Source organism: Phyllostomus discolor, chromosome 5, assembly GCF_004126475.2.
Source record: "Phyllostomus discolor isolate MPI-MPIP mPhyDis1 chromosome 5, mPhyDis1.pri.v3, whole genome shotgun sequence".
Taxonomy (NCBI): Eukaryota; Metazoa; Chordata; class Mammalia; order Chiroptera; family Phyllostomidae; genus Phyllostomus; species Phyllostomus discolor.
The window spans coordinates 36,947,538-36,963,291 of NC_040907.2; the positions used below are offsets into that span (position 1 = coordinate 36,947,538).

At 34.5% G+C, this 15,754-nt stretch overlaps 1 protein-coding gene across 8 annotated transcripts in view; it reads right to left on the bottom strand.

Annotated features, from left to right (window-relative positions):
• TUT4 (terminal uridylyl transferase 4) overlaps nt 1-15,754 on the bottom strand; it is a 105,013-nt gene that overhangs the window by 17,667 nt on the left and 71,592 nt on the right. For all 8 annotated transcript variants that reach the window (XM_036026078.1, XM_036026077.1, XM_036026082.1 and 5 more), the window contains exons 15-24: nt 15,594-15,680; nt 12,778-12,881; nt 9,625-9,682; nt 9,430-9,533; nt 9,049-9,138; nt 6,434-6,547; nt 2,025-2,102; nt 1,697-1,874; nt 1,383-1,430; nt 1,211-1,293 (exon numbers count right to left, since the gene is read on the bottom strand). In XM_036026078.1, coding sequence (XP_035881971.1) covers nt 1,211-1,293; nt 1,383-1,430; nt 1,697-1,874; nt 2,025-2,102; nt 6,434-6,547; nt 9,049-9,138; nt 9,430-9,533; nt 9,625-9,682; nt 12,778-12,881; nt 15,594-15,680 — 944 coding nt within the window. The remainder of the gene's footprint in view (nt 1-1,210; nt 1,294-1,382; nt 1,431-1,696; nt 1,875-2,024; nt 2,103-6,433; nt 6,548-9,048; nt 9,139-9,429; nt 9,534-9,624; nt 9,683-12,777; nt 12,882-15,593; nt 15,681-15,754) is intronic.

Here is a 15,754-nt window from a genome sequence, read left to right on the forward strand (position 1 = left end):
AACAAACAAAAAAAACAAAAAACCTGGCTCGTGTGGCTCAGTGGATCGAGTGCCAGTCTGCGAACCAAAGGGTTGCTGGTTCAATTCCCAGTCAGGGAACATGCTTGGGTTGCGGGCCAGGTCCCCAGTAGGGGCACACAGGAGGCAACCACACATTGATGTTTCTCCTCTTCCCCTCTCTAAAAATAAATATTTTTAAAAAACAACAAACAAACAAAAAACCTTGCAGGCAAGAAGGGGCTGGAAAGAAGTATTCAAAGTCATGAAAGGCAAGGATCTACATCTAAGATGACCCTATCCAGCAAAACTGTCATTTAGAAAGGAAGGGCAGATAAAGTGCTTTCCAGATAAGGTCAAGTTAAAGGAGTTCATCAATCACCAAGCCCTTATTATATGAAATGTTAAAGGGACTTATCTAAGAAATTGAAGATGATCAAAACTATGAACAGTAAAATGACAACAAATTCACAACTATCCACAACTGAACCTAAAAAACAAAAACAAAAACTAAGTAAACAACTAGAACAGGAACAGAACCAGAGAAATGGAGATCACATGGATGGTTTTCAGTGGGAGGGAGGGAAAGAATGGGGGTGGGGGAATGAAAGGGAATAAGAAGCATAATTGATAGGCATGAAATAGATTGGGAGAGGTTAAGAATAGTACAGGAGACAGAGAAGTCAAAGAACTTATATGTACAACCCATGGGCATGAACTAAGGCGGGTAGAATGCCGGAGGGTTGAGGGGTGCAGGGCAGAAGGGTGATAAAGGGGAGAAAAAAATTGGGAAAACTGTAATAGCATACTCAATAAAATATACTTAAAAATGCCTATTTGGTACACCCTTTTTGTCAGACACTATGACAGGTACTGGAGATATACTGGTAAACCTTATGGATATGGACCATCCTTATGGAAATATAGCCCAGTGGAGGAGATAAAAGTTAACAGATTAAACAAATACACAAAATTTAGCAGATATCTCATTATGGACTATGACAAATGCAATAAAAAAATACAGGGTGCTATAAACATCTCTTTCCCTATTTCTAACACCAACTTAGAAACAGGAGTAGGCTTCTTGTACCATAAAAAGAAAAGCTGTCTAACGTATGGGTAGGTGGAGGCTTGGGAGCAAGACAGAGGGGTGAAAAAAAAAAGTTCTCTAAGAAAAAAGAAAATAGTAAGATTTCAAATTATGTAAACTTACAGCTTCTCTGCCAAGAAGTGGATAAAAGGGAGTACCAAAAAGTTTCCTTCCATTGATAAATGCCTTCATGATGAAATTGGTCACTATTGAAGAAAGAAAAAAAAACAATAAAGATGCAGACCTTAATATGTAAGAGCTTCAAGAGCACAGAATTTCTGTATTTAAGACTTACTTTTTCTAGAAACTCCAGCACCAAGATTATGATTCAAGTCAAAAGGGTCTAGAAAATAAAATTTTTATTTTTTGAGAATGATGTTCACTATAATATTAAATATATGTGGTAGCCATGACTATAGTCTAATACTATATAACTTAGACCATCCAAACAGCAAATTATTTTTTAATCATAGATTAAAGGATGGAAACGATAAATCAAAAGAAAAAACCTTCCAAATTCTAATATGTTTCAGTTTTCCCCTCAATTTCCTTGGCCAAATGAAATTGGCTTCTCATTTTGCTGTTTCTGAATATCGGCTAAATGATTACCTTCAATTGCAATGCATTTGGATGTCCACTGCTTCTCAAAAGTTGTTAACAGCTTTTTCTGCCGAATGCTAATTACGTATTCCTTAAAATCAAACTCTTCCGTATAGAAGCGAAGTAGACCCAGCCATAGCTCTCCTAATGTTTCTGTGTTCTTTCCAAGTGAAGGTAAACGCTTTTTCTACAAGTGAGAAAAAAAAAAGAGAGAGAAAAAGAAGTATCTATACCTATCCAAAATATGGACTCCAAATCCAAGTAAAATTATTAAATTATGCAAATCCTAACATTTATCAGTAAGCATTCCATAACATAAAAACTATTTTAAAATTACCAGTTCTTCTGTTTTATCAAAGAAAAAAGCATTCCATCCATCAACCATTCTCTGTGGAATCTGTTTTCCATCAAAGATCTGCATAAAAAAATAATTTTTATTAGATTTTAAGTCATCCAACCCAAAAGCCTAAATACCCTCACCTTATTTTAGAATTCAGCTATAACAGACATATTGAAATAACTCTTCCAAAATGAATATGCCAGGAAGGTACAATTTGACATCATTACTAAGGAATAAAATGTGTCTGAAAGACCAAAGACCCATTTGATGTTACCTATTTGGCCTGTCAAAACACATCTAGACCAAGATTAATAAAGCAAAAACAAATGAAAACAGCACTTTCATCCAAGGATCATGGATGTAGAAATACATAATAAATAATACCTATGAATTGTACACCCAAAGGAAATCAATGGAATTGTTTGTTTTGGTAAAGGGGTCTAGTACCTATAATCTGTAAAGACCCCTGGACACTGATTAGTTTAAAAACAGAAAATTAGGTAGCTTTCCCTAACACCTTATAAAGATTATAAACTCTTTATGATGGATTGATTATGAGTAATAATTCACTGTCCTAAAGAAGAAAAGTACCCCATAAGATGATTGTGTAGGCACAACTAACCTCTACAAGCAGCTTTGAGACTAATTTTCTATAGGAAGTTTAAGAAAGAGATCAGGTTCAGAGTCAGCATATCTCATTTGTAGTCATAGTCCTGCCGTGTAGTGATTCTCGGCAAAACAATTATGCTCCTAAATCCTTAGTTTTCCCAGTGAAAATGAGAGATTAATTAGGCTAGTTTTTTCAAATTTTCTTTCTGTTCAGCTATAATACCCTTTCCTAAAATGAAACTTTCCTCAAGGTTCAGAAGTGTAAAACATATAAAAGCAAAGGTACTCTGATAGAAGAAAAGATACCTCATCTTTCTTTACCCTACTCCTCATGTGAAAATTAGCTTATAAGAGCTTACTAGAATAGATACTTTAAAACCAGTAGATAAGGTGATCCTCATGGCCTCTTCCATTTTAGATGGGAAAATGATTAATAAAATTAGCCCTGGCCAGGTAGCTCGGCTGGTTAGAGCATAGTCCCAACATGCTAAGGTTGTGCATTTGATCTCTGGTGTCTCTCTCTCTCTCTCTGTCACTCCCCCTCAAAACAATTAACAAATTTTTTTTAAACACTTAAAAAAAAACATCAACAACATGTGTGGTCTCTCTAATTTCACTCTCAAGTTTAAGTTCCTTGCAGGTGAAGACTGTAACTTATCTCTGGAACCAAAATTCCTACTATTACATCAAAGCCTGTCATACAGAGAATACTTAATATGTTTGTTGAATGAATATATCTACTCTGTAAGCATTATTTACATAAAAGTTTCCAGGGACCTAATCTAGTAAGTTCTTTTTTATATTTACACATAAACAGTTACCAAAGATCATCTAGCAAAAATTCTGACATTTCATAAAACAAAAAAGGCAGAAATTTCAGATATTAGTATCTAAAACAAAATACATGGGATTCTGCCATCGAAAAAGAAATGTAGGTTTTAAAGAGGCCAGAATATTTGATGCTCTTGTATGTATTACAGGGAAATGATACATGGTATCTCATTAGAACTTGATTCTTTTTAAGAGAATTCTTACTTTTGAGTAACAACTATGATCCAAACCCAAATATATTGGCTGATAACACAGTAAAGGGGACTGGTAGGCCTTACAGGATGTTTAATTACTGATTTACCTGTTTTTATAAACTCTTGTTTCACAATGCCTACCTTCTCCACTGTCTCAGCCCTTACAAGCACTAATCATATCTTCTCTCTCGTACACACACACACACACACACACACACACTCTTTCCATTTCTCTCTTCCCTCTCTTTTCTCTTTCTTTCAACACCAATCATTCTCCACTCAAGCACTAATTCCTCACTTTAAAACCTCATCAAACAGGTTAATCATATTTGTACACGGAATAATCCTGTACATTTCTGAATGTACTTTCTTTTTGTGATATTTTAATATCTACTACTATATTTAAATTGCAATTTCTTAGTCATGGTAAAATACACACAATAAAATTAACCATCTTAATTATTCTGAGTGTACTATTCAGTGGCATTAAGCACATTCCCACTGCTGTGCTACCATCTACACACAGAATTCATCTTCCAAAAATGAAATTCTGAACCTATTAAGCAATTATTACCCATTTCTCTCTCCTCCCTGCAGCCCCTGGCAACCAGCATTCTACTGTCTATGAATCTGACTATCCTAAGCACCTCAAATAAGTGAAATCATACAGTATTTGTCCATCTGTGACTGGTTTGTTTCACTTAGCAACTGGCTCCCCCATTCAATTGTAATTTTTAAGAAAACATAGCAGTTCATAATATCAAATGCAAATAACATCCCTAATACTTATTAATTTGTAAGTGAAAATTTACTTTTACTTAGGATGATCTGCTAAAATACAGCAAAATCATTCTGTTTAGAAAAGCTCCTTTTGACCTAAAGAATTTTGTGTTGTTGACCACGAAAAACATTCTTAGCAGAGCCTTATTTATACCCAGTCACTTAAAGTCTAGGTTCAATAAAAAATGTAGTCAAAGATCATCAGCTTCATTAAACATATCCTTACCCTTAAAAGTTGATCGATGCCAATGACCAATATTTAAATGATGCCAGAGCAATGGACAATGGGGTCCCATATGACAAGCAAAAAGGGCCAGAAGCAAAAATCCATATATCATCAGTTCATATGTATCACAAAGCCCCCCACAATCACAGTTCATTATGATGGAAAACATTCCATGGACTGTCATTTCATCAATCATTGTCTGTTAAGCAGATAATGGGAGAGTTCTTGAAGTAGGCTATGGCAATCCTCCCTATATTTTTCCAATAATATTAGTAAAGCTGCTAATGATAATAACAATTAATAATAATAAAAGCAACCACCATTTATGACACCTACTTTAGTACCTACTACATTCAAAGGTATTCGATGTCTTTGTCTCTTATATTAACACTAAAATAATACCATTATTACATTTTTACTGATGATGAAACTCAGAGCAGTGGTGGTCAGGCACCTTTTTGAAGGCCACGATATCAGAATTAGGATTCACACCAGTTATTGCTGGCTCCAAAATCATGCCCTGCTCTTCCCATTATATCATGCTGCCTCAATGGCTCCTCATCCGTGTGTAATATAATGAGAACACAGACAAACTGTTATAATTGATGTTCCATTCTGTTTAAGCATAGTATTCTGTCAAAGTCATAGCAAATGGCTACGATGATATCACTAGGGCAATAATGAAAATATCCCCAAATTTAAAGCCTTGATAACAATTAGACTAATATAGAGAATGATCTTGACACTGGCAGGCCTAATAAATTCATACTAAATTTTAAATAATAGAGAACAACCTTGTTTAAAAAAACCAATCACTCAACATAGATTCAGCAACTTAAAATTCTCTGCTAGAAAATGATAAAGTTTTTATTTCCCTTCCACTGTTTATTTAAAAAAAGGAAGAAAATGCTGCAAAACCACACAGCATTCTTTAGAACTTTTTAAAGCTTACTAAGGCCATCTGACACCCACGATATGGCTTGCTATTTTGTGATTTTCTTCTTTGACACGACTATCAAACTTCACATGAGACCAAAATATGTGATTTACTAAACAACTGTGATGCTTCTCTCCCTTTCTAAGAAATTAGAACTGGATCCTCCCTAATGTGTGCAAATCCACTCTGTGCCAAGAATGAAGAAGAACAGACAGATAATTAAGAACTCCTTTGTACCTGTTTCAGAGAACATAAACTGTCTGTAAAATGGAACTCCATGAGTCACCAAGTCTGAGTGAATGAGTATAATCTGTTTCTTTTGATGTCTATTCTTAGGCTTACTACAATTAATATGACCTTACAGAGATGAGGAAGAATTTCCTTGGGTTTTCTCTCACCAAATTTCACAAAGCTGACCAAATTATAAACAGAAATAAATCAACCTTCCTTGCCAAGGAAATGGAGAGAGAATACTATGGAGAGAAAAAAAAACATGTATTTGCACCTGAGAGACTAACATATGAGGTCATGGATCATGGTATACATTTCATAATGATCTGCAGAATTCTGACTGTAAAATACAAAAATGCCGCAATAGATATTCAATAGTACTGTTCATCTGATACTCTTTTGGTAGTCTATACTCTCCTATAAGAAACTTTCAAAAAGGTTCATTGTTTGATTATACTATTAAATAAAAGAAGAAAACTTAGAATGTCATAATGGGAAAATCCTTCACAACCTCATGAACTATAAATAAGCAAGATCTATGTGTTTAGATAACTTGTTTTCACAATAAACTCCTCCATCATTTTCTTAAAACACCTACCTCTTGTAGAACTGGGATAACAGGTGGTTTTCTCTGCTGTAGAAAGTACAGCACCATAAGGATATAAGCATATGAAGATAAACTTCCCCTGGAAGCGTCGCCAATATCACATCGCTAAAGAAACATTAACAATGATTGGAAAAAAAACCTTTAGAATCTTAATCCATGCAGAAATATTGACTACTTTGAGACACAATTTTTTTTAGCCCAGTAAACTGGCAAACATCCAAAAGTTCAATAACAAACTGTCATAGAGGGTGTAAGTAAATGAGGCATCTATACATTACAAATGACAGTATAAATGAGGATAAACTCTATGAAAAATAATTTGGCAATATCAAAATTACCAAAGCACATTCCCTTTAATCTGGCAGTTCTGTTCTAAGAATTCATCCAGCAAATATGCCAAAAAACATGTAAAATGACTAAATAAGAAGTGTTTTTTTTTTAATTGTAGAACTGTTTTAATAGCAAAAAAGTCATACAACTTAAGGCTCATCAGAAACCACAGATTTTAAAACCTGATGAGTATCCACACATGGAATATTAGGCAGTTTCTAAAAAACAAAGAAGTTCTTATGTACATATAAAAAGTAATCACCCTGGCTGGCGTAGCTCAGTGGATTGAGTGCGGGCTGCGAACCAAAGTGTCGCAGGTTCGATTCCCAGCCAGGGTACCTGCCTGGGTTGCAGGTTATAACCCCCAGCAGCCGCACATTGATGTTTCTCTCTATCTCCCTCCCTTCCCACTCTGAAAATAAATAAATAAAATCTTTTTAAAAAATAATAATCTCTAGTATCTATTGCTCAGTAAAAAAAAAAAGAGCAAATTACAAAACACTGTTTTCAGTATGTTTATACCTATACTAAAAATGAGGTAGGAAATTTTTTCTTTTTTTCCTTAATTTTTTTTTAAATTTTATTTATTCATTTTTAGAGAGGGGGGGGAGAGAGAGAGAGAGAGAGAGAGATCCATGTGCGGTTGCTGGGGGTTCTGGCCTGCAACCCTGGAATGTACCATGGCTGGGAATTGAACCTGGGACACTTTGATTCCCAGCCTGCGCTCAATCCACTGAGCTATGCCAGCCAGGGCAATTTTTTCTTTTTAATCCTCACCCAAGAACACACTTACTGATTTTAGAGAGAGGGTAAGGAAGGGAGAGAAAGAGGGAGAGAAACATCAATGGGAGAGAGAAAACCATTGATGCGTTGCCTCTCACACGCACCCCGACCAAAGACCAAAACTGCAACCTAGGCATGTGCCCTGACCAGGAATCAAACTCATGACCTTTCGGTTACAGGATGACACGCCAACCAACTGAGCCACACCACGGTAAGATAGAAAATGTATGTACTGGTATAGTTCTGGAATAACTCTCAGAGGAGAACTTTTGACAACAGGTACCTCCAGCTAGAGGCCCTTATGGGCTAGGTGACAGGTGTAGAAGGGAGATTTTCCACTATAAACCCCTTCAGACTTTTTGAGTTCTGAACAACACAAATACGTTGGATATTTTAAAAAATGTTTTTTAATTAGAAACTAGCCCTGGCCAGGTGGCTTAGCTGGCTGGAGTGTTGTTCTTGCACACCAAAAGGGTACGAGTTCTATCCCCAATCAGGGCACATGCCCAGGTTGCAGGTTTCGATCCCAAGTCAGGACTCATACAGGAGGCAACTGATGGATGTTTCCTTTCTTTCTCTAAAATCAATAAATATATCCTTGGGCAAAGATTTAAAAAAACCCTAAATGAATCCTCAGAGACTTCCCTTGAGTAAAACTTTAGCTGAGGAATTATATTAAGGCAGAGGAATCATTTCCTTCATATGAACCACTTGATTTCATTATTACAACTCCATGGGAGAACTATCATGTTGGAAAATTTTACGACATTAATCCAAAAAAGTAGCTCTATCAATATGATTTATAGGTAGCATGTGGGTAAATATCTTTCTTTTCTAAGATGACCTCTGTCCACAAAGACATGTACAGGGTTACCTAAATGAATATGTCTCTCCAATCAAAGGGCAGGCTTAATGAACCAAAAATGTGACTTAGTCACTCACCTACTAAACCTTTCCACCAACATATTTGTAAAGTTAACTATTAACTGATCATCTACCACAAATCAGGCACTATACTGAACTAGGTCTGAACAGAGGTCCCTACCTTCATGGAGTTTATACACTAAACAAAAAAAGAAGAAAGAAAACCAAATTCAGTATTGTAAGTGTTATGAAAGTAAATAGGGTTTTGTTTGCACTATTTCTTTTCTTGGCTGGAAAATTGTATCAGATTTCCTAACCCAGAGATTCTTAACTAGGATGGTATGCCAACTACCATGCCTAGAACTGAACGTCATTATCACATTAAGAAATTTTACCAATTAGAAATTTTCAGGAGTGCTCACATGGGACTGGAGCACACACAGGAGAAAAACTAAGAATTACCCTCTCTAAGAGATATAAATTTAAACCATTTAATATTCAGTGTTTCTTTTTGAAAACTCAGGCAAACAAAACTCAGAAAATATTTTTCACAATTCTGACATTAGTATGTTTCACTTTAACTACCATTAGTCTTTACAACAAAGAAGGTCATTATTATTAATAAATACCTTCGCAAACACTTTCATAGTATATCCCAAGTACTGCACTCTGGGATCAATAGCTGCATAAGTAGCTAGCATTCTTGTGTTATGTTGAGCCTGAAAAATAATTACATATTTGAAAGCATTTCAAATTTATTAAAATTAACTCTAAAGATCAAATGGAAAGATATAATACACCCCAGATAGAATATATAAATATAAAACTCAAAATACCTATAAATTAGCCACACAAAAACTCATTTTCAATCAGAAAGAAATATCAAGATGATTTCCCCCCCCTTATACTGCTCACATTTAAAACCTTTAAATACAAAGGTATGGTCAATGATCTATAAACTTTTTCAGTAAGTGTAAACATGCCTGGGTCTATAAGAAAGAGAAACTTACCAATGTATTATACAAACTGATATCGCCTTCTAAACCACTTCGTCTGTGTTCAAATTTTACTATAGGCACTTTGGCAGTAGTTATAGGCAAAATGTTTCTTAAACCTGATTAAAAATAAAACTTCGCTAGGTTAAATAATTTTCACAAAGCTAAAAAACATTTTGTTGTTTTAAAGTTATAATTTAAAATTCATACCTGGATGTCTCTTAAGAATTTTTGCCAAATTTTCAATTATTTCCTTACAATTTAATTTCTAAAAGAAAGAAAGAAATAGTAAAATAGGTCTGACTCAACTGGACCTTGTACAAATTCTACTTTAATCTAGGCACTTAATGCTAGCATTTAAAATCTCTAGCCATAAGCTCTATATAACCTTCTACTCAATAAGTGGTGCATAAACCTGCAGTGTCAGCATCATTTGGAAACAAAAGAAATGCAGAATCTCAGGCCCCACCTCAGTCTAATGAATCATAATCTACATTTTAACAAAATCCCCAAGTAATTCACATTCACATGAAGTTTCAGAAGCACAAAGACAAGATGATAATGTTTTCAAATACATGAATAAACAACTACACATGGGTTTGTTGAAGGTAAAAGAGTATGGTGATTAAGAACATAGACTCTGAATTTAGGCAAACTTGAATTTAAATCTTAAACTAAGTACTGAAGAGTTATGGGACTTTGGCCACATTCTTAATTTCTCTAAGCTTCATAGTACTATTTTATAAAATCAAGATAATCATACACTCCTGCCCTATAGAATAATTAGAGGGATAACATGAGACATGCATGTAAAGCATTCGCCAGCATGCTTGACACAAACTAAGCACTTTAAGTCTGTGAGCTATTTATTATTATTATGTTGATAAATAAAATACAAATAATCCTTTTATAACTAGAATCTACTTCTTCAAGAAAATTCTTACCCTCTTAAAATTTAAATGTGATTTTTTAAAAACTAGACAACAGAGTTGATATGGTAACAATATCCATAACATAAGAAACAGGGAAGATAATGGCATTATAAGTTAACTGCATTAAGCTAATGGGTATTTACATCATGCCCACACTACTAAAATCACTTTTGTATATCCCCAACATGCTCCTTTTCCACTATAAGAAAAGTAGTAGTCCTTGCAGCTTCACTCTGGAGATTTAGTTACTAATTAACACATAATAAAATGAGGTTATTTTCCTCTTTACTATGCAATGATATAAATTTGTGCTAAATATTAAGTTTTCAATTATGGCTCATCTGGAAAAAAATGTATTCTTTTTCACTATATCAACCTTCCAGTGTGAACAGCATGGATTATACATAATACATAAACCCTTAATAATTAGAAGTATGATTATTAAATTTTACATAGAAGATACCTAAAACCCTAACCTCTTCCCTGAATAAAAATTATTTTCTATTCCCACAATTCTTGCTCTTCAAAATGTAGAGGGGCACCTTTCCAGGTAAATAGCACTAAGTAGAAGTTAATTTAAGAAGAACTAAAATATTTACAACTTTTCAGTTTCTTTATAGAACAAGAAGATGTTAACACCAGAAGTATTTACTTAGAGCCAAAGTAAGATCTACCAGACACTGCTGTCACCTCTAACAATTGGTTGGTTCTAACAATTATCTTTTGAAAAAACTATTTGAAAAACACATAGGTACACTATTCTGCTGAATTCTTTTATAATATAGCAGAGGCTATACTGACACCACTACAGATGCCAGAAGCGTGGCCTCTCCCCAATCTTGCAAGCAGTCCCTGATTTTGAAACATAAATAGCAATAGCTATGCTGGTTTAAAAAAAAAAAAAGCAACTATAGAGATTCCCCTCCTTTTCAAGTTGCTGCTAGAAGACCTAGGACACTTCTTCCCCATCCAATCAGCCCCTTTCTTTACTGGAGTTTGGGCAATCTTTTTCTCACTGCTGAGGCCTGTACATGAAGAAGAAAAGACCAAGTACCCACTCTTACTGATGAGACTGCTCTGGGGGAAGGTCTGCTCCTGGCATCTCACTGTGGAACTCAGAAAGCTTTCAATTTCAGAAAGTAGTGGTTAGGTTCTACAGTACTATTAGTACTATATTTCAGCTACATTGTGGGTTAAATAAATTACAGAGAAACAGTGAGATACAATGGAAAGAGCATGAACTCTGGAGTCAGACAGACCTGGGTATGAATCCCGGCTCCAACATTTTACTAGCTGTGAACTTGGGCAAGTCAGTTTATCTCTCAAAGCCTCAGTTTCCTCATCTGTAAAATGGGGGAAATTATCTACCTCGAAGGTGGTTTTAAGAGTGAAATGAGATAACATATGTAAAGTGTATATTGGGGAGGCAACAAATGTTAATTCCCCTCCTCGCCCAAAATGAGCTTCTGAAAGCTATCCTATGTGTTACATGCTATTGAGTCAGCTCTGCCTCCCGGAGATCCTATGAATAAGTTATGCCCACAATGTCCTGTCCTTAATAGTCCTGCTCAGCTCCTGTCGATTCATGCCTACGGGCTTCTTCTCTGAAGTCAATCCATCTCGTATTTGGTCCTCCTCTTTTTCTGTTGCCTTCTATTTCTTGTAGCATTATGACTTCACCAAAAAACCCTGACTTTGCACAATGTGCCCAAAGTAGGAAAGTTTCAGTTTTGTCATTTTTGCTTCCAGCAATGTTTCAGGCTTAATTTACTATAGGACTCCCTTTTTGTCTTTCTGGCAGTCCAGGGTATTCATAGAGCTCTCCCTTGATACCATATTTCGACTAAACAATATTTTTTTCCTATCAGCCTCTTTCACTGTAGAACTATATTAGAACAAATCATTTATAACATTGTTTCTACAGAAAAAAAATGTGTTCTGAGTACCCCAAAACTGTAATGAGTGTGTAGAACACAAGCCATTTATAAATTAGATGTCTACCTTTATTTTCTATCTTTAGTGATATAAAAACATCACCTAATGGAAGAAATATGAAAAGACAGAGTAAGTGAGATCAACATTCACTCCTGAACTGAAGCATCAGCTTCTCACTGGTTCTAGTAAAAAAAATTTCAACTCTATAGTATACTTACTAACTTCTCCAAAAATTTATTACAAGCACTTATAACTCTCGATGACATGCTTTTTGCATTATAAAATTACTTAAACAGAAAATTTACTTATTCAAATATTTTAATGTCTTAAGAAAATAATGCTAATCCCTTTATGTTTTAAACACTGTTATTGCTAATATATTTACAACAAAGAATGACACCATACACTTTTATCAATACTACATACAAACTTAAAAATAGATTCATCACTGGAAGAAAATAAACTTCCACATCCCTTTCCAAACACTAACTCTTACCTCTGCATTTTCATGGCCTTCCAGGGTCATACAAATATCCAGATCACTATCTCGAAATCCAAATCCATTCTTAGAAGAGCCAAATAAGCACAATCTTGCCTTTTCTAAGCAAAGAAAAATAAATCCAAAGTTTTATAATTAGCAAGAAAAAGGAATCTTCTATTACCTACTTATGGCTTAACACAGACGATCTTGTCCACTTCTATGACTTAAAATTACCCACCATTGACAGATATACTGAGAAATTCCAAAATCCTCATTTAAAGCACAGATCTTTGACCCAAGATTCCACACCTATATATCTAACAGCTTCTTCCATTTTCCAGACATCATAAATTCAACAAGTCAAAACTAAACTTTGAACTTTATCTCAAACCTATTATTTATATAATCCTTATGCTCAGCAAATAGTATCATGATTAACTCAACTGCCCTAGTTAAAAATATACTTGTATGTGTGATCAACACCTCTCTCTCAACATCCACATCCAAAAAACCACCAAGTCCTTTAGATTCTTCCAACTTAACTATCTCATTAAGTTCATCTACTTTTTATTCATTCTCAATATTACTACCAATAGTTAAATTAAGATCAGTATTTAGAGATTTATGTCTTGGGAAAAAACTAGTTTTTTCAAGGCACATTCAAGTAGTTTACAAATAAATATCACATTAGTATTGGGTTAGCCAAAAAGTCCATATGTTTTTTTTCCATAAAATAAGACACATTTTTCATTTTCACCAATAATTTTATTGATTTAGATATTTTGAGTATGTCAGCAATCTCCCATGTGGTAAAACACTGACTGTCTCAAGTAGTGTCTCAATTTGATCACAATCAACTTCAACTGCTCTACCCAACTGTGGAGCATTATCCAGCGACAAATCTCCAGCTCAAAATTTCACAACCAGTTTTGACATATTCAATCAGTCACAGCACCTTCTCCACACAAATCTTTTTGTTTGTTTGTTTCAGTTGTGTTTTTACCTTTCTTGAAATAATAAAGCATAATATGCCAAAAATGTTGCTTATTTTCTTTCATCTTCAATATTAAAATAGCTACACAAGCACTGGCATAGCTCAGTGGATTGAGCGTGGGACTGTGAACCAAAGGATCACTGGTTAGATTCCCAGTCAGGCCACATGCCTGGCTTGCAGGCCAGGACCCCAGTAGGGGTCACTCGAGAGGCAACCACACATTGAGTTTTCTCTTTCTCCCTCCCTTCCCCCCTCACTAAAAATATATAAAATCTTTTTTAAAAATAAAAGAGCTACACAAAAATTCACCAATTTTATTTTTGTTTTTAATGTACTTTGATATGACAGCACTTTGATATGTCACAATAAAATCAAATGAAATTGTTTCAAATTAAGTTAAAGACAACTACACAATACTACAGCCACCTTACACAAAAAACTTTTTGGCCAACCCAATATTATACATGGAATTAATTCTCCTCCAAAAATGAATCATTAATCCATTTGATATAAATTAGGATAGGGTTATCTTCTCATCCTTAGTATCATTCACTACAGCTGACACTTCAAACAAGCTATAATCTAATGGGATTGGGTTTTTCTTCCTATTAATTCTTGTAGGCTATACATTTAGATAACAAATTCTATATTTTCAAAACTTAATTATCAAATTCAATTCTGACACCCTGCTTGAAATTTCAATGATAACTGAAGGATATAAAAGAAGCTATGTTCATGAGCAAATAAAAATGCGCATCACTTTAATATAATAGGGACTTAGATTTGGTCAATACTTTATATACTAGCAAATATTAAAAAGTGGAATCTTATAGCACACAACAGATTATCTTTTAAAGTACAAGTTCATTTTGACTATAAATCACCTCTATTCTTTCCTAAAATATTTAACAAAAAAACTCTTAATTCTTCAACCTTAAACTTAAAACCTGCTCCTTCCACTATTTTTGCCATCTCAGTTAAATAGCACAATCTAATCACAGAGGTAAACACCTTGAAACCATCTTTGACTCCTTTCCTTTCCTTACAACTCACATGTAATGCATCAGCAAATCCTGTTGGCTCTACATTCAACATATATCCTAAATTTGACCACTTCTCATCTACTCTTTTAAATCACTGTTACATCTGATCTGAATGTATGCAACAGCCTTCTAAATGTTTTGCTTGCATCTTTACTTAGGAATCTATACTCTGTTCTCTCAGATCACGTCACCTGTAAGTGGTAAAATCCTCCAGAAGCTCCTCATCAGACTTTCAAAATTCAATGTCTTCCTACCAACTTCTAGAAGACTCTAATGATCCAGTCTCTAGGATACCTCTCTGACCTCATCTGTCTAGTACAATCTACCTCACACACTCCACTCCGGCCACACTGATTTCCTGGCTGGCCCTCAAATATACCAAATATAATCCAGTCTTGCGGAGCATGTGTACTTTCTATTCTTTCTTTCTAGAATGTTCCCTCCATAGATATTCATGTAACTTGTTCCTTTATATTATTCATGGCTCTGCTCAAATGTCACCTTATCAGAAAACAACCATAACAACCCATCACTATCCTTTTAAGTCCTGCCTTTAACAGCACATTTATTATTTCCTGATATTATATCACATACATGTTTTTTACATGACTATCTGTTTCCCCCTCTTAATATAAGCTTCATGAGAGTAGGTGTCACCTCTTTTATCAGCACTGTAATCCCAGCATCTAGAATAGTATCTAACATATAACTATTCAATAAACACTTTAAATAAATGAAACTCAAACCAGGTAACTGGAGTAACAAAATCATCAATTTTTTAACATATGACATACCATCATATTCTTTTTGAATAAACTTTTCCAAGCTGATTAAAATTTGCTCCCTGTTGTGTTGTTCAGAGAAAGGTGGTGATAACTCATCTAAATTTAAAAAAGAAAAGGAAAATAAAATCTGAAAGAATCTTCAATATTTCACCCTAAAAACTTTATTTGAA